Source organism: Seriola aureovittata, chromosome 16 (genome assembly GCF_021018895.1).
Source record: "Seriola aureovittata isolate HTS-2021-v1 ecotype China chromosome 16, ASM2101889v1, whole genome shotgun sequence".
NCBI classification, from domain to species: domain Eukaryota; kingdom Metazoa; phylum Chordata; class Actinopteri; order Carangiformes; family Carangidae; genus Seriola; species Seriola aureovittata.
The window spans coordinates 14,760,213-14,780,238 of NC_079379.1; the positions used below are offsets into that span (position 1 = coordinate 14,760,213).

The 20,026-nt window shown below is 42.2% G+C and overlaps 1 protein-coding gene across 4 annotated transcripts in view; it reads left to right on the forward strand.

Moving 5' to 3' along the window:
• runx1t1 (RUNX1 partner transcriptional co-repressor 1) overlaps window positions 1-20,026 on the forward strand; it is a 59,014-nt gene that overhangs the window by 31,931 nt on the left and 7,057 nt on the right. For 2 of the 4 annotated variants that reach the window (XM_056399139.1, XM_056399142.1), the window contains 8 exons: window positions 3,347-3,484; window positions 5,204-5,445; window positions 8,133-8,222; window positions 11,955-12,136; window positions 15,908-16,170; window positions 17,012-17,109; window positions 17,932-18,127; window positions 18,921-18,989. In XM_056399139.1, the coding sequence (XP_056255114.1) occupies window positions 3,347-3,484; window positions 5,204-5,445; window positions 8,133-8,222; window positions 11,955-12,136; window positions 15,908-16,170; window positions 17,012-17,109; window positions 17,932-18,127; window positions 18,921-18,989 (1,278 nt within the window). The remainder of the gene's footprint in view (window positions 1-3,346; window positions 3,485-5,203; window positions 5,446-8,132; window positions 8,223-11,954; window positions 12,137-15,907; window positions 16,171-17,011; window positions 17,110-17,931; window positions 18,128-18,920; window positions 18,990-20,026) is intronic. The other 2 variants (XM_056399140.1, XM_056399143.1) reach the window with 1 other exon arrangement.

Genomic DNA, 20,026 nt, shown 5'->3' on the forward strand with positions numbered 1-20,026 from the left:
TTGTGTTTGACTGGAGAATGATGAATTACCTTGGGTCCTGTCACCCGGCCGTCTTTTTTAATGACCTTGTATTTTCAAAGATCATATTTTAGGCAGGCATACAGGATATGATAGCTGGCAGCCAGAGGTAAGACTATATGTTTCCACTAACTATTCTGCTGTATCCCGATTTAATAAAATAAATAGTCAGACTTTTTTCTGTGGTGAAATTAGAGTAGTAAACCTTTCTCAGTCCGGCCAGGTTGGGAGGATGGAGAGTGAGTGAGTGAGTGAGTGTGTCTGTGTGTGTGTGTGTGTGTGTGTGTGTGTGTGTGTGTGTGTGTGTGTGTGTGTGTGTGTGTGTGTGTGTGTGTGTGTGTGTGTGTGTGTGTGTGTGTGTGTGTGGAAAGAGGTAGACGAGAGAGAAAGACGCAGACAGTTACCAAATGTGCAGCAGAGTGGATAGACAGTTAAAGGTTTGGGCAGTCACTCTGTTCTCCCTGTCCTTCCTTCATATTGACTCGTCTTTCACCTCCATTCCTGTATTCTCTGCTTTCCTAATCACTCGGCTTTTTTCCACTAATCTCTACTCTGTATCCATTCATGCTGCTCCCCTGCAATTTATCCCTTTTCCCTTCACGTCATTCCAAGCCTCCATTTCTAAGCTAAAGCTTAGTGTGAGTCAGTGATACACTTACTTTAATAAATTCATTTTAACAGTAGAATCCAATAACCTTTGAATAACCCAACCCGAACCGAACCTTCAAATTTAAGAGATTCAGCCCAAACTGGATCAGTCCATCTAACCAAAAGCTTTGGGGTCTGCTGTGTTCTGGTTCTCAGGGCTGGACTAAATCTCCCAGTTCATCTTAAAAGTCCCAGACTCAATGCAAGTGTGCTGGGAGCCGGATATTTCCCATCTTCCCATTGACTTTATCAGTCGACCCCTCCTAGGCCGGCACCAGAGAGTGCAATGTTTGAGAGGGGCAGTCCTAAGAGGGAGGAGTGTGACCTCTGTCTGGGGAGGGGATGTGATTGTTTTCTCTCCTCTGACAGTTTTTGACTATATTGCTAGGGATCTGTTTGCCTTGAGGATCTTTGGAAACCCCTGGGGGCTCATAAAATTCACAATTTTTAAACATTTAATAAGTGAATATCCCGATAGCAGCATATTGCTGCATGTATAGGTCAGTGTCCCAGCGAGGAGCTCTAAGAACCGCAGTGTCAGTGAGTTCAAATCATTTTAGTTTGGCTGGACATAAGGAACAGTGCAGCATCTCTAAGCAACTGTAGGTGATTCAGACTCTTGTTTCTTGAAAAACTCTTCAAAGAAATGAATCCTTATTTTCTTATATCACAGTGCTTCATGTTAAACCTTTAAAGCTTAGAGAAACTAATCATTATTCCTCCTGAACATGTTACTGGTGACATGATGTTGTTGGTGTGTATTTACATCTTGTATGTGTCTTGTGCCAACCCCGATCATTTCATTCACTTCCATCATATTCCTCCTGCTTATTTCTCAAAAGGTCAACAAGTGACAGAGACCAAACTGACCTAAACGTTCAGTCTGGAAATGGAGCTATGGAGCGCGCTCTGTTTAGAATTTCAGTGACATCTCCATCTTTCACTCGCCTGGATGCTAAAGCCGAGCTAGCGTGACTAAAGTACTTAGTCACAGTGCACCTCGGCAGCAGCCAGGCAGAGTGCTACTGAGGCTCAGGCCTAGCTAACAGGCTTAGGCTACCCTGTCCCTCTCACATCAGTATTTCTCTTTCATTTTGCCTAAACTCAACACTATGGATCCAAACTGTAGGCACAGAGGAGCACTAACATTTAAGTAGTCTGTAGTGTGTATACTTTACACGCTTGACAACACAAACATTGAGTGTAACAATGCAAACAAACATAGTTACATGTAAAATATAGGATTATGTAACCGCATGCGTATTCATCATGCAAAAATCGCACACACGCTAAAACACACGCAAGGGTCTTTGGTGACCCTGCAATGAGAAGAATGTGTGACAGGGACCACCCTGTTTATGGAACACGCACCCTGACCACCCTGATTACAGCGTGTGTGTGTGTGTGTGTGTGTGTGTGTGTGTGTGTGTGTGTGTGTGTGTGTGTGTGTGCATGAGTGTGTGCCTTTACTGTGCTTGTGTATGTCTTTGACTCAAGGTACATGCAATCCCTCAATGATTATAGCTATACGTTTCCATTGTCACACATAGTACTTTTGTTTCTCTTGCAGCTCCTCCCTTCCCTCCTTCTCCCTCTCTTCTTTATCTTTTCGCCCTCCACCCTCCTTCCTCTCTCTTCCTCTTCTTTTTCTTCTTTTTTTTTTTTTTTATAATTTCCCCTCCACAATGTGCCACAGAGACAGTTGATAACAGTCTGTTGACTCTGTGGCAGGCTTGTTACTGCAGTTGGTGAGAGAAGTTGCGTATCTTATCCTGCACAATACGGGCTCAGCCCCTCGCGCCAGTGCAGGACACTGATAATGTCTTGCTGCTGTTCTCATACAATCGATAAGGTCAGTTTATCTGCTGAGCACAAAGCAACTGAATTAGGTGAAAATGGGCATGTAATCAAAGAAAATGTTTTGTTTTTGATGAGTGTTATAAGTAGTGTGAGAATGATGTGGCTGGTTCTTCTGCTAATTTTCAAGTGTGTGGTCATTTCTGTCACAAGTATCATAGAATATCAAAGGTGAACTACAAGTCAGTTTGTGTCTGGTTTTGAACTGAAATCAGTTCATTGACGAGTTGGTTGTCTCCCGTGTCCCCGTCCTGAACAGATGTGAGTATAGCATCCAGAGATACGAGCATTTGGGCAGTGTGTGTGTGCGTGTGTGTGCGCGCATGTGTGTGAGTAATGAGCACTGCGGTCGTTAGCAGGGGAGGGGAGGGGTGTTGTGTCGCCGTTCTGTACGACGGGCATGCAGGATGGCACAGATGGTGGTGGAATGAGACCCGTTCTCACTGCAGATTTACGTTCCTCTCCCCAGCGTCTGTCTGTGTGTCTGTGTGTCTGTCTCTCTCCTTTCTCTCTCGCGCTCCCATTTCTCATCTGACAGTCAGAGCATATGCGCCAGTGTCATTGTGGCAAGACACGCAAACGCATGAGGTGGTGAGCCATCTATTTCCAGATCTAGTCTCTCTGGTGCACCTCACAGGAGATTTGTTATCAAATGAAATCCTGCCACTGTTTATGTGCAGGCGATGATACGGTTCTTTCTAGGCACACAGATGTGGAATGTATTGCCCTACGAACTGTTGTTTATTTCCTGTGTTAAGATATCAGCTTATTGTGTTTGATATGTTATTGTAATCTTTTCCTCGTCTTCTCTGTCTTCCTTCAGATCGCACTGGGAAGCGCTCCACCATGCCCGACTCACCTGCGGACGTCAAGACACAGTCCAGGTTGACCCCCCCTACCATGCCGCCCCCACCCAGCACACAGGGAGCACCACGCAACAGCTCCTACACCCCCACAACTTGTGAGTAAAGCTAGATTAATAAAACTGTGCGCGTCACCTCGGATCCTCAGTTGTGTTGTTAGACTTTTGACATGTCAACAGTTGTGTTGGTCTCCAAGTTTCTACAGTAATGTTATCCTTGTGTGAATCACACATCTAACAAAACCATTTTCTGAATTTTCCCTACATGAAATACAGTGATGATGCTCAAGTGGGAAACCGCGGGACCACTGTACACTTGTCTACAGAAGTATAATTAACACACACAAGGAAAATGGCACTCACAGGTTGTGGTCTGGTTCAATACAGAAAAAGTTCTGGTGAGACAGTCAAGCACTTTTATCCACCTGCCGTCCACCCCGACCACCTGCTGGTAACTCCGCCACCCTTAATAAATGTGCAGATTCATTCTTTTTTTTTTTTTTTTTAAATACGTGGCCTCTGAATGTAATCCAGCCAGCGCTTATGTTTCCCACAGAAGGTGTGTGCTGTTTAGTTGGACAGAAACATAAACTGTAGAAGACAGGGCTGTGAGGTCAGACATGCAAAGATGTGTGGTGATTCGCAAAGGAAAAAAAACAAAAAAAAACAAAAAAACATCAACATCACAAGACCGTCTTAACAGTCATTCCCAACAATTTCATTAACGCCCACGCTTACAAACCGTTGGATCTTTGCCATGACGTGCACATAGCCTGTGACGAGCAAATTACACCCTAGTATTCACTTAGAAGTACATACTTAACCACTTGCATTTAGAGCACTAGAATCAAAGGCCCCTGTGGTTCAAAATGCTCAGAGCACTCAAGTCTGCATTAGCAGTGCTGCTTCTCTGCAACAGAGGCATTATTTTGTTCTCTTTCAATCACCCTTTCTTAGTCTCTAGTATCTACTTTCTCCCTCTCTCTCTCTTTGTATCTGTCTGTCTCTCCCAAACGCTCACACTCCACAATTAACGTCAGGGCTTCCGTGCGATGAGGGAGGAAAAGCCCAGCTCTCTCATTACGCATGCCGAAGGTTTTAACAAAGCAGTGTGCTTTGATTTCCACCCGACGTAATTGTTACCAGATGCAGTTTGAGTATCTCGTCTCTCTCCTCTCTTTACAGTGGCGGCTTTGGACGGCAGCCAGAGGGGGAGTGAGTGGATCGCTAGTCAAAACCTAATCTCATTAGAGAGAAAGCTTTATGCCGCCTTGTATCTCTTTGTACACCAACTCCCCAATAGGCACACACACACACACACACACACACACACACACACACACACACACGCACACACACACGTACATACAGCTCGCGTGCTCTGGCAGGACGGGGGGTCATACTGTCCCGGCTTGTTTAGACTGCAGGGAAGGAGAGAAAGGGAGGAGGAGGTGGAGAGAGGCAACATGTCTCCAAATGCTGAAATATGTTTTTTATGAGTGGATGCCGCAAAAGGATCAAACAAGCCGCACTGATTGGAAACAAATGTTGAGGATTGTGAATGTTTTCAGGGGAATGTAAATCATTTCAAATCAGTGGTTAGGTCGCCATGAAGCTGACCTATGTTATTCCCTTTGTTGGTGTTTGTTAAAGAGTCAGCGCAGACAGGGTTTCAGGTTATTTTTCAGTGAAACAAGAACACAGTGTTACTTGGGACCACAGTGTGTTTCCATGGAAATGATTTTACCAAAAATATAATCATTCTCATTTTACCCTCCTTTCTTTTAATACTGTTATTTATGTCTTTGTCTCACGCAGTAACCAATGGCAGTAGCCACTCTCCTACGGCGCTTAACGGCGCTCCATCTCCTCCAAACGGCTACAGCAACGGTCCTAGCTCCTCCTCCTCATCGTCACTGGCCAACCAGCAGCTGCCGCCGGCCTGTGGCGCCCGGCAGCTCAGCAAGCTGAAGCGCTTCCTCACAACTCTACAGCAGTTTGGCAACGACATCTCACCTGAAATCGGCGAGCGGGTCCGCACATTAGTGCTGGGACTAGTGGTGAGTGGCTACTGTGTGTGTGTGTGTGTGTGTGTGTGTGTGTGTGTGTGTGTGTGTGTGTGTGTGTGTGTGTGTGTGTGTGTGTGTGTGTGTGTGTGTGAGCTGAAGTTTAAAGGGCTCACAGAGTGAAAGCTGACACCAGGTCTTACGTTTGCAGGATTAAGTGAATCAATTAGCAGCTAGTTGAGAAAAATTCTTTGCTTTTGTTCAGCGTGCCTGAAGTACCAGATGGAAGGAGTTTACTGAGCCATTAAAGTTTAAATAGTGGCAGGTTAGTTGTCAGTCACAGAGATGAAGACTTAAATAATTTTGAAATACTTATTGCTGATTAGGAAAACCGCCAGGGGTATTTTTGAAAGGCTTTTTTTTTTATTTTCTTATGTCAGAAACCTCGCCATCTGGTCCTTCAGGCATAAGTGTAAAATAAACACTTGGAGAGATTTGTAAATCTTTGCCTTCTGGATTGACATCCATCAGTGCTTTCTTCAGTGTAACACAATGCCTGGCAAAACACTGCAAGGACTAGAACAAAGAATGACATCAAACCATCAAACTACCATTTTTATTCACCTGATCCCCCCAGGATTTATCCGCATTACATTCATTTAAATTGAAATACAACACGCAACGGCTTGGAAAACCGGAGGCACAGAGCAATGAGGATTAGGCTTCTTATTTTAACATCCAACTAATGGTATCACTCAGGTTGTGCAGGTGCATGATAACCTAACGTGACCTAGCCAGTTGCAATATTAAGAGCTTGTTTATTTATTTAGCATATAAATAGTTGGAAATGCAATAAAATGATGATTGTGTCATTAAGAGGATACACAAATTAAAGCACTGCTGATGATCACATCTACACCAAATTAAGATCCTGTGAATAAAGTAAATAAAAACAGAGTGTGACATTTAAAATCGCAATTAAAATTTGTCTGACTTCACCAATAATGCAATGCAAAAACAACAATAACAACTGGCCCTATGAAAATGTTCAGTTAGAGCATGTGCAGAGATTTCAGCTGACGTGGTGTTATCAAGGCTATATCACCAAGAGCATGTGGTATAAAATACAAATCTACAAGATTTACCACGCGCCCGTGTGATCTGAGAGAAAATTTGAGCATAACGAACAGGGGAATACAGAAATAGTGATTGAATGTTGTGCAGAAAGGAGGAGAAGGAGGAGGCGGAGGAGATGGAGGGAGGAATTTTTTAATTAGCCACACAGAGCATAGCCTCCTTTTGGCTTCACTATGTTTATTTTTCTCACCGTCTGCATATGCGCATGACTCTCCTGTGTCCTTTTGGCTTGCATACACCCCCCCCCACCCCCCCTCACAATATCTCTCTCTCTCCAACTCTCCCTCTGTTGCTCACTGTCTCGCTCGCTCTCTCTCTCTCTCTCGCTCTGTGTCCCTCCCCCTGCCTTATTGAAAAGAGTGACACTGTTAATTAGCTAGTTGTGTGCTGGAGAGAGGGAGAGAGGGAGACTCAGGAGGTTTCACTAGCTGTCAAGAACAGCCCCTACGCAATCTGGGCGAACAGATGTAAGGCTGAATGTAACAAAATTCAGGTCTGGGAAATAAGGCTGAGAGTGTGGGGAGGAAAAATAATATCTGCAGCTTTTTTTTTTCTTCTTTTTCTTTTTTCTTTTTATGTTCTCCGACTCGCTTGACTTTTTTTTTCTTTTCTTTGTTTGTATTTTTGCTTGTTATATAGCAGATTCCTCTCCCATGTGCATGCTCACCTCTCTCTCCCTCCTTTTCACTCTTTCCCTGCATCTTGGGAAAATTAAAAATAGTGTCACTGCTGTCTTGTCAGCCATTAATGTGAGTTACAGGCAACCACAGAAGAAAAGATGTTGAGACTAGACTTTGTTTAGGTGTGAAACTGAAATACATAACCCACTTTTGAAAACACACACGCATACACACTCAAAAAAGACACTAAAATAACCACTAAATATACCCTCCCCCCTCCCCTGTTTCCTGCACATTTGCCTGGTCCACCCCATGCACATGCAGCTGGAATGTATTTTGGTCACCTTGGTCTTATCTGGTCTGTGAAAAGAGGCAGACAGTTATTCGGTTGGCACTGATGGAGAGAGGTAACACAGGCACCGAGCATGAAGGCTCATATACTGTGTTGATAAGGACAAGGATGCCATGCGTGCACACATATACAACAGGAAGCTTCTGTGTGAGCTTAGAGATGCATTATTTTATTGGACAGAATTTCACAGCAAAAAATGAGCCCATCTTCATTCACGTCACAAATAAGCAGACATGTGAAAATAGACCAGAGCCATTCAAATGCAATGATATTTTTAGCAAAGTATGTAAATGAATGATAAATCCCACCAACGTTCACATTCAAGCCCATGTTCACTTTGTAAAAAAAAAAAAAAAAAACTAAAAAAACATTACGTTTCTGTTTTTTTAACATGCAACATATTTGCCTTCTGTGACTCCGGCATGTGTATTTGTTTTGTTAATCGAAGGAGATGTGTGTCTTTGTTTTCAGTGCCTCTTTTCACTGTGGCCTGCCCATATGCTTCCTATTACAAAAACCTGAAACATTCACTCCAGGCCAGGATATAGCTTAGGTTCCAATAAGTAATATTATCGCTTAATGCCTTCCACATGGATTCATGTGTTTTCTCTCTGTCTCTCTCTCCCCTCCAGAATTCCACGCTAACCATCGAAGAATTTCACTCCAAGCTCCAAGAAGCCACCAACTTCCCTCTGCGACCTTTTGTCATACCCTTTCTGAAGGTAGATATTCAAATATACAATTACAACACAAGGGTTTGCCCGCCTGCCTCCCTCCCCGCCCGCCTGCCTGATGGAGCAAATCTGGAAAACATTTAGCCAGACCAGATCCAGATGCATACTTATGTTCATGATATTTATCCCTATTTTCTCCCTATTTTTGGAGTCTCTCTTCTCTTTGAATACTTATCTCTCTCTTATATCTATCCCTAACCTGGTTTCTCTTTGCTTGTCACTCAGTTTCTCTGCAACCTCACGAGCTACTGTTGCTCTCTCTCTCTCTCATGTCATCTGCTTTTTTCTCTCTCTTGCTCAGTCTGTCTGTTTCTCCCTCCTCCAAGTTAAATGGTGCACAAGTCGTTTCAGCGCTGCCTCTGTTTGGTTCTCTCTTTTTAACCTAGAGTTTGCAACTTTGTTCGGACTATAATTTTCTGCACACTATTTGAACTGGAAAGAAGTTGGGTTTTTTTTATATATATTTTAAAGAAACTTGTGCTGGAACAGAGCACAATGAATGTGGTTTTGGCACGAGGATATCATCCTATTTCATGCGCTCCTCTCCGGCCTCCTTCTCCTTTTTCTATCAGGTTTGTTTTGTCATCGATTCTTCATCCCACTAAAGCCACATTTTCAGCAAGTATTTCCCATTTTCAGCCATTAGCATGGTATATTAGCAGAGGAAGGAGCACTCTCTCCAGCATCCAGCCGTGCCCTTGCTTCAGCCCATTTGTCACCGGTCACCTTGTGAGATAAAAATATAGAAGGATGGCGTTTTTTTTCTGTTTGTACCTACAGGTGAATTAGTTGCCATTTATGTGCATATTGTGCCAAGTAGGTTTCCCCTCAATCCTCTTCTTCTCTGTCCCTCGTCTATCCCTCCCTTCCCTGCTCTATCTGTTTGTGTCTGAGTGACAGGCATGAGGCAAATGTTATTTATGAAAACACGGCAGTTAGTTCCCCCTGACTGTAATATTGTCTCATCTTCTGCTGCTTGTGTGCGCGTGCATGAATGAATCTGCAGATGTGTGCACGTGTGACCTGACATTCACAAGTTTATATTATCCACTGAGGTCCTGTGTGGACGTGGGCTGCAGAAACTGGTCCCACTAGGGCCGCCATTACTGGCTGTTAACAACACAAACAGGGACTGTGTGTCCTTCCTTACATCCTTCCCTTGTCCTTAAGATTTCCTCGTCTCTTTCCCTTTTCATTCACCTTCTCATTTGTTCTTTCTCCATATCTTTATCCCTTCCCTGTCTCTGTTTATCTACTGTTTTCTATCCATCCATCCATCCTCCAGTCCCTCCTTCCCTTCTCCTCGCCTCGCCAGATGGTTAGTGTATCACTGGGATAGCTGCAGAATCAAAGATGCAACTTGTTTTTTTTCCCTCCTTCGCTCCTTCTCTGCCTCTCTCTCTCCCCAGTCTAATTTTAGTGTCTTCCCACTGCGAGGCCTTTAATGCCAGCTACCATATGGTAGCAGAGAGTGGTTGGAGGTGTGGGGGAGCTTTTATAGGTGCGTTGAAGCACAGCTGCAACAATGCGCATCAGGGCTCAGAGTTTTTCATTACGCTAATGTTAGACCAAGCCGACCCCTCCGGTCTGCCCCCATCCCCATCCCCATCCCCTCCCACCCAAACCCACTCAACTCCTTTCCCCTTCTCTTAATACTAAACCACAAATTGGTTGGGACTCTTTACTGGAAGGAGGCAATCAGAAACCACACAGCTCCAGTGACGCGATGTGTTGGCAGGACGCCTGCCACACGAGACAACAGGCTTACAAAGTAACAGTGTTTCTGTTTTCAAGTTAAAGTTGTGCTTATTTTAAGTTTGCCTTCATCCTAGCTGTCAAGTGTTTTGTTTTTCTTGTGTCATGCAGAAGTGAGAGGAGTGCCGCGACACAAAGGAATAAACACATTTAGCTAAGGAGAAAGAGAGTGGTGATAGGAAATAATTGAAATAGGACAAAAACAAAGTCACCTCGATTCTCATCCAGCAGCAAATTACACAGAAACAGAAAGCAGATGAAGTGCAGCATATCCTGAACGTGGCATATTCTGAATTGTTTTTTGGCACCATTTGACAAAAGTGACAGATCCGACATTTTCACAATAAATCATCCTGAGCAGGGTTTAGCTGCGGCCGCTGAACGAACACTACTTGAAATTTTCCTTTTTATGTACAGATGTTGGTTACCGTAACTACACAGAAGCAAATCTCCGTATATAGTTTATCATATGACAAAATGATCCGGTCTCCTCAGTGGTCTGCATTTCTTGACTCAGACTTTTTGTTAATGCATCCCACATCTCTGGCAATTAGGATGACCTCTAATTAATGAAAGATGAGTTCACCAGGGTCAAAGCAATCTATTTTATGCTCTTTTTTTCAGAGGGTAATTACGATCATAAACTATTAACGGACCATTAACTCAGGCAGGTAAAGTGAAGGCCAGTGCTTGGCATTTCTTTTACAACCAATTACTGGCGAGGGATTTTTGTATGATTATGAAACATAAATACCAGTAAAAAAATCACGGTTGTGTTAGTATTATTTTTGTATGCAGTTGGCAAACACAAGCTCGAATGGTCAAAGACATGGAAGCAAATTCATCAGCTAATGTAGGACAAAAGGAAAATAAAAAGGATGGAGTGAATAAAAGACTAAAGCAAGGAGAAGATTATAAAACTGGAAGAAAAATAAAGAAAAGAACAAACCAAGCGAGAGCCTGAGAGAGAGATTATTTTATTGAGGACAAAACAAAGATTAACAGACCTAAAACTTACAACGATGGCCCCTCCAAAGGCTCTTGTGATGTACCTCGCCAAAATAGCCCCCACTCTCATTCTGAACCTGCCTGACGCAACACTTTCATCTTCTTGCTTCAAAATGCACCCCATCAGATGTCTTTGAAGTCGATGCTCACATACCTGCATGACCCTGTAACTCCGCACAAGAAAGCAGACCTCCTTGTTATGTCAAAGAGATTGAAAATAGCTGCTTTTTCTTTAAAAAGAGAAAGTGTGTGCACCATAGAGAGAGTGTTAATGCACCTTTGGATCACAGGAAGTGGTCGTGGTTCAGTGGTAATGAGCAAACAGGGGTTAGATGACATGGAAGAAATGGAGCTCTTGTGACCTCAAATTGGTGTTTTTGGAATGGAAAGACCGTAGAGAAACTTTTCATCTTATTATGACAGCATATTTTTATGTGAGTTTGCTGTGTTTTGTGAGGTTTTATGCTTTATCTGATGTATTTTCTGAAAACAAGCTCAGCGTTGATTCAGTTTTGTAGAGATTTACATTTTGACATGCATCAGTTTTATTGAATTTATCTCTCTTAGGACATAAAACATCAATAACCTGTCATATTTTACCCAAGAGCATAAGTACAACTTGAATATTTCAAGTGCATATTTCCTCTTTTAAAAGCCTAAGTCGACTTTAATTACCGCTGTAGCAACACAGACACAATACATTTTCATTATATGATTTTTTTGCTGTTCCAAAGTTTTGTCATTATGTTTTCACTACAAGATGGGGCTGTTAAAAAGATATTTAAGTATACACAGCTCACAGCTGAAAAAGGAAACAGAGAACCTAAGAGTGTGTACTTTGTTATATTTGTTGAAAGGCAAAAAGGGCTGATGTGATGATTATATTCTTGCTTCTTCTTCTTCCCAGTGTACAAAAAGCAGCTTCCTCCAATAATTCAGTGCTGTTTGTCTCCGTAGGCCAACCTGCCGCTTCTTCAGAGGGAGCTGCTGCACTGTGCCAGGCTGGCCAAGCAGAACCCAGCTCAGTACCTGGCCCAGCATGAGCAGCTGCTCCTGGACACCAGCACCACCTCCCCAGTCGACTCCTCTGAACTCCTGCTGGACGTCAACGAAAACGGCAAGAGAAGGACACCAGACAGGTGGGTGAAGCAGAAAGTCAGAACCACTTTGGAAATAGGATTTTAGTATTGAATGCATCCTAATTTGGGTTTGAGTGGTTACACAATGACAGGGATCAGAGTGTAGAGTTTATAAATTTACCAGCTCTGAACATAAAAGCAGCTGAGGCTTCTTACTCTTCTATTATTTGATCTCATGCATTAATCCCTTTGAGTCTGCCTTCATCCCCATGAGCCCATACATTGCGCCACAGACACAAGCTGAGCCAATACAACGCAATCGTGTGATGTGTTAATGTATGTATGGGAAGTGTCTGTCAGTGCGCTACCGGGCCTCATGACGTGCTCCGTTGGACATCTCGGCTCCCAGCTCCGACTCTTAATGGGCCAGAACTGAGGAGTGGAGGAGATAGGAAAAGTAGACCTGGACACACACACATGCTCTCTCTCTCTTTCTCTCACACACACACACACACACACACACACACACACACACAGACACACACACATCCTAAGGACGGAAGAAAGACCCTCAAGTGTGGATGTGTGTGAATATCATTTACTTCCATGCTTGATAGGTTGAGTTAGTACAGCGTGTGTGCCTGTGTGTCTCTCCCAGCCACATCATTACAATCATTTGTTGTCATGGACTTTCGGCGATGACTCAATGTTCCCTGCTCTAATGGACGAGCAGTGAGACGTGCCATCCAGGAACACACAGATGAGCAGTGTTGAACATTTGTGCATGTTTAAGACTGTGGCTCATTCGCAGCCCAATAAAGTAAATAATTATGTGGCAGAAATGGGCAGTACGACTAAAAAATAACTTTATCCAATCTATATCCATATTTGTATGAATTGCTTTACAGAGGCATTTTACAGAATAAAAATAACTGACACTGAGAAACCATTAATAAACGCTACTAGATAAGCACAGACCCATATAAACACTCTTTCTTGAAACATTATTAAGCATTTTTAACTTCTTGGAAAGAAATTTGTGAGCATTTATGTGTTTGTGCTTTGTTGTGACATTGTGCTACGAGCACAATGTGTACATGGTCTTTGGAAATAAAAGAGTAATTCCCGGGGGTGTCAAATTTTTAATGCAGGCAGGGGGAGAGGAAAATGTACTTTTTATATCTGCTGAGGGACAAAAATGCCAAACGCGATATTAATAATTCTCACCTCTCTTTTCCCCCAACAGTCGGATAGGCAGACTTTTTCTGTAATACCTGCATATTTGCAAGCCGTCTGGTGCATAGGGGAGTGAGCTTAGGGGAAAAGATGTGCGTGTAAATGTGAGAGAGAGAGAGAGAATATATGGAGAGAGGGGAAATGTGGTGTGTTTGTGTGAATGTGTGTGTACATGATTCTCTTTCCAGTGTGAAAGTATAAGGATGGTTCATGTATGTGCACCTCCGTATGTGTTTGTGTGTGTCTGTGTGTGTGTGTATGTGTGTCTGTGTGTACCTAGGGAGATGGGCTGATAACACATACAGATGAGGCTCCAGCACCAATATGGCTGGCTAAGCACCTCTGCTTTCTGCTTACCTCTGCTCTGCATTTCTGCTTATTGGAGCCCTGTGTTGGAATATTGGAATTTGAATGGGAATCCGTAATTACAGACAACAATGCGCTAGCAATTCACCCTGATTAATACTGTTCTTTGCAGAAAAAACAGACCAGGAATATCACAGTACAATATGCATATAAGAAAAAAAAATATAGATATAGCTAGGTCTGTAAATCCTCGAACAAAAGGCGATATTTAAATAGCTGGGAGTGCATAATTACTGGTACATGTACTGTAATGGCTCGCATGGTGAATTCAGTATAATTCAGCATATTTTCACAGCATTAATTTCTTCAATGGCATACAATATAATTACCCAATACTCAACACTCCACTGCTCTGAGTGTCTCTTTTTAGCAGAAATACTCTTCTCACTCACTAATTGATTAATTCTGATCCGTTTCGCTTGCTTTTGTTAATGCAAGCAACACGTATTGCAGCTGTTTCACAGTAAAAGTCTTCCAGGCAAGTGAAGGCATCATGCCCCCTGAAAAACTGAAAGGTTTGAAATGTGAAATAGGAGAAATGTTGAATTTGTATAACAATAAAAGGGGAGCAGATCAAAAAAAAAGATTTTACAAAAATATGATAAAAATCTACTAATTAAACAAGGGATATAAAAAATAAAAGCCCTGTCTCTTGTAACAGCCAGTCTCAAATTAAGCATGAGTCTTTCTTCAGCTGAGAAAAAAAATACTAATAATATATGTTGCTTATTATGGGAAGCTGTATAATCACATCACCATAGAGACAATGTGAACTCAGTTTTTGAAATCTTGACACGTACTTTTGTGTGTGTGTGTGTGTGTGCATGCGTGCGTGCGTGCGTGTGTGTGTGTGTGTGTGTGTGTGTGTGTGTGTGTGTGTGTGTGTGTGTGTGTGTGTGTGTGTGCGTGCATGCAGCGTGCATGCATGTGTGTGTGTGAGAGTGCATTAGTCATGATAGAGCAGGGGTCAACAAGTTTGTGTCTTTCATAAATAAATATAAAACAGTATTAAAATGGCATGTGCATGTAAATTGGACATGTATTTATCTACAGTAGCTGAATTATATGTGCACACATGATTGCACTGTATAGGTGACTGTGAACGTGCGTGCATGTGTGTACTCCAGTGCCTGTAGATATAAACATTGTTGCAGCAGGAAGGCTGGGGAGATAAGAGTGTGGTTGGTGGGGGGAGAAGAATGGATGGATGAGTCAAGGGAGGCAGGGAGAGACGGACGGATGGAAGGAAAGAGCATATGGAGAGCTGTGGATGAGCATTAGGAGCCCATAAAAACAGCTCATTAAGAAGTTCAATCTGTTCATCGGAGAGAGAGATGGGAAGGAAGAGAAGGGGGGGGGACTGCAGATAGTCGGGGGATGTTGGCAAGATTTAACTGTGAACTGACAAAGCTAAGAACACACACACACAGACATCTAGACACACATGTGCAAGCACACACACACACGCACACACCTGGCCACATTAATCTTCGGAAGCAGGCTGACAAAAATCCACCTGATCCCCTGGAAACTACTTGTGTGTGTGTGTGTGTGTGTGTGTGTGTGTGTTTGGTATGTGTGTACGTGTGTGTGTGTGTGTGTGTGTATGTGTGTGTGATCATGTTTTCAATGAAAGAATTCCAGGATGATTCCAGGAAAAACATTTTTTTTATGGAAGTTCCTTTGTCTGGTAAGAGGTTGGATTCAAAGCTTCACTGCAGCACAAAGGGCCGGAACAGTTGTTGTGATGATATGTTTCATGTTGGGCTCTTCTATGTAATAACTGACAAACAAATTTTGAATCAGTCATTTTTACAAAATAGGTGTGATATAAAAATCACACTGTGCCTGTGTCCTCTCTACTCCCCTCCTTTTATTTCCTTTTTCTTTTCTCCTGATCCATTGCGCCACAAGAGGTCTTTTGTTATTTGCCAGGCTGTCACTGTAACAAGAATGTGTTCAAATCTAGTAACAACAGCAAACAATCCAGCCATATTTGGTCTCATATTCAAATCTTATTTTACATGCAACAAGTGAAACATTTTGCTGGTAGGATGTAATAATTCTACTTATTCTTAATCGCCTGTCTGTTGTTTCAGGGTTCTTGCAAAAAAAAAGATAATTTCTACTAGAATCAAATAGAATTATGGCACCTCACTGGGAGAAAAAGTCGGTCACTATACAGCGTTAGATGCACCTCAAAAATCATCTTTCTCTGTCTCCTCCCAGAACCAAAGAGAACGGCTTTGAGCGAGATGGTGCCCTTCACCCAGATGTTCATCCCAGCAAAAGGCCGTGCACCATAAGTCCTGCCCAGCGCTTCAGCCCATCCAACGGGCTCTCCTACCAACCCAATGGCCTGCCCCACCCAGGCCCACTCCCTCCGCAGCACTACAGGCTGGACGACATGGCCATTGCCCATCACTATCGAGACACCTACAGACACCCTGCCTCCAATCATCGGGAGATCCGGGAGAGAGCCAGGTCCATTGGTGAGAACATGTGGGAGGGTATAAGTGTGTGTGTGTGTGTGTGTGTGTGTGTGTGTGTGTGTGTGTGTGTGTGTGTGTGTGTGTGTGTAAGTACATTTGGATTGTGAGACAAAAACTAATCCCAGTACATGGAAAAGCGTCAAAGAGAAACATAAAGAGGATTTCATATACAAAAGTACGCAGTTACAGCAGTTACATCACTTTTACATCATTTCTCAGGCTTCTTCTTTACTTCTTTATATACCAAGATCAGTAATTTTAAAAAATAATGATAATCAGTCAATGTCCAATACAGTCTGGTGGATGTTTGTTGGTGTAGCATGTGGACAGTCTGAGGCTTCAAAGAGCAATACACCAAAACTTAGGCCACTGAAACCTGATGGCAAACTGAAGTGATGCACTGCGACGTGTATGATCACACGACAGAGGCGTAGTTTTATTTAGGCAGTGTCGTTGTATTAGAGACATTTTTCTGTGTAGAGTAGACCAAGCCTTGATGAAGCTATAATGACGACTTTGGCTCTGTGCCAAAAATAGGGGACATTTACCATGTCTTGCCTTGTGATGAATGTTTATTGGGCTAGAAGCTCCGTTATTTGAGTCCTGCCCTCAGGGTGGGAGAGAGCTATGGAGACACAGCAAAGAAAATGGGGAGGGAGGAAGAGAAAGAAATGGATGGAGAGAATGTGCCAACCAGCGACCAAATGAAGGATGGATGAAAGGGTGCGCAAGCAAGTGCTAGAGTAATGTTAAATTGATCCTCTGTGTCATGCTGACTTGCCCTTTATTTATCCTTCTATCTGTCTGTCTGTCTATCTGTCTTTTTTTTTCTTTCTTACAGGAATGCATGCAGGGACCAGGCAGGAGGAAGTGATCGACCACAGGCTGACAGACAGAGAGTGGGCTGAGGAGTGGAAGCACCTTGACCATGTAAGAAAAGTAATAACATTTTTTATTACTATACCTTACAGTTGTCTCTCTGTAAGTAGCAGAGATTAATAAGCCCTCGTTTCTGTTATTTTGAAATTATTAAATTGTAACACACTGTATGACATTCTACTATAAGTCTCTGTTACACTTTGTGAAAATTTGTTTTGTGTGAAAATGTGCGTTAACTGCTATATACAAAATAAAAAAGACCTTTACATGTTTTGTGGACTGTTTTAAAAAACTGTTCAAATAGATTAGCCAAAAGAAAGGTTTGACATTATATGAACATCAAGAATAGTCACAATTTTTTATGTATATAAAGTAGAGATATGTGTGCATGCCTGCATGTAAATATGTTTGCCTACAATGAAAATACTGATAAATTGTTGTCTGCGTTTAATTTTTTAATTCCAGTCCCTTTTAAGATTCAATCTGTAACTTTCTGCATGTGCAAACAGACATACATGAAATATGACAGAACACCTAGCGTCACATGTGTGATGCTGTTTCACCTTACTGCAGTGAAAATTGAATCAACCAATCACATAATATGAACATGAATATATTAGTGATTGACATGGTGAAGTCAGAATAAAGTGTGATCTGAAAAACCTGATCAAGATTTCAACAGTGAGTGTATTTATACACTCACTGTTGAAATGAATAGACAATGAATATGAATAGACAAACGTCACCACTAACTAAAATATCATAACACATGACAGATACAGCTTTAATTTACGACCCCACCACATCCTAACTGAGTTTCAATGAATCCACTCATATCTATGTGTAAACTCAGCGCCATGTCTGCTCCCTGTCACCCCCCAGCTGCTGAACTGTATCATGGACATGGTGGAGAAAACAAGGCGTTCGCTAACAGTATTGCGGCGGTGCCAGGAGGCCGACCGTGAAGAGCTCAACTACTGGATCCGACGATACAGCGACGCTGAAGAGCTTAAGAAGGGCACCACTAGTGGGCAGTCAAGGCAGCAGAGCCCCACAGCACAGGAAAATGCAACATCAGGTAGGGGATCACACATACATGTATTAGAGTTATTAAAGATCATAAAAAAATTTTTAAAAAGTATACGTAAGTTTACAAGACTGCTCCATTAAGTTTCACTGGCAAACTTAAAGTGATTCCAACAAATACCAAATAACCAGTTTGTCAAATGTAGTGAATTATTCCTGTTTTCATATTTTTGAGACAATTCAACATATGCTCTTCTCTGGTATCTCCACTTACTTTTTCTCTATGAGTTTATATTTTAAATAAACCATCAGTAGCATTTAATTGTTTGAAATATTCGTTCCACCTCTATTCATTCCCTCCACTCTTTTGAATGTACAAGTACTGTAAACACTTCCTTGAAATCTAATTTTTCCTAGTTTCTTAAATATACAGCTGTCAAACCACATACTTAACAGCCCCATAATTATTTAATACAAACTGATCAAAAATTTTCCATTCTCACTTAGCTGGCTTGCATTCTACATGAAAAACTTTCTCCAGCAGTTTTATGTCTAAAGAAGCTGATACTGAACGTGGAGTCCCCCAGGGTTCAATTCTAGGTCCTCTACCATTAAGTCTGATTATCCCAATGTCAGTCAGTTTTACGTATCACATATATTTTTACATGAGTCCTGAGCAATTTTACAGCTCACTAGTTTATTGCATCAGTAACAAAAAATGGACATTTAGCTTTATTCCTGAAATCCTTTGACAGGAATATCAGAGTAACCAAGAGGTTTTATAACAAGCTGATTTGTTTTACAGTCTTTTGCATTATGTCACGCATGTGTTTGTGTCTTCCCAGAAATTCACAGGGAGCTGCTTCATCGGCCTGTGTCTGGCTACGTCCCTGAAGAGATCTGGAAGAAAGCTGGTAAGCTGAACTTTTATGCCACCCCCCCCCACACACACACACACACACACACACACACACACACACACACACACACACTTTTCTCTCTGTTTCACTCTGCAGTTTTTTTTGACATTTTGCCTTGTTGAAATCAAGGCCATCTTTTTCACCCGGATGACTGAGGGCTGGAAGTGGTTAAGAGACGCTCCTTTAAACCCCATTCTCTCGTCTCATCCCAGTATAGTCTGCTGTCCGCAACCTCCTCCCCTCACAGAGCTGAATTTAAGTGTCAGGCTGCTCTTAGAAAACCATTTATATTTGATACAGTAGGAAGTAAAAAAATAAGAGTTTCACCACCACACTCGGCACACTCCAAATATGATGTCAGGTAGTAAAATGTTTTTATTGCACCAGTCAAATAAGGGACATAAGTAGCTATTACAGCTGGTCCAGTGGTTCTGCTGTTAAAAGTACAGTAGCAAGATTAGGTATCCTTTTGCTTTTGGCATTCTATAATCCCCTCAGCGATAGACATTGCAGCTATTCTATTTAAGAAAGTGATGTAAAATTGTGGAGGCAAATTTGTTGAGCCAGTTAAGATCAAGTATCGAAACTAATTTGTTGCTTTAACAGCTTTCATTAGCTGCCATTAAATTTGTAGTGTACACAAACAGCATTCTTTAAACTCGTGAGTGCAGCTGCAATCATCATTATCGCTGTCCTGAAAAACTGAAAGAATTTTCCGCTGAGGGTTCAATGCTTGAGGAATCCACTTTGTTTCCACCATCAGTGATACAGTATATCTGCTTTTTAAACCCCTTGGAGAAAAGAAATTGTCCCCTTGCTTGACCAAGCATGATGTGTGAGATACTCAGAACAAGTAATATGCATTTAAATTGAATTGAGTATCACCATCGGGACTCTGCCTGCTCTCCAGTACTCGCCTCCCCTCACCAGCTTTGATCGATCTTCCATCTAAGGCATTTGGTGTGTAATCACAATTCCATGCACAAGGCATATATCACACGGCACCAGGGCAATTTCCATGACTTCAGGCA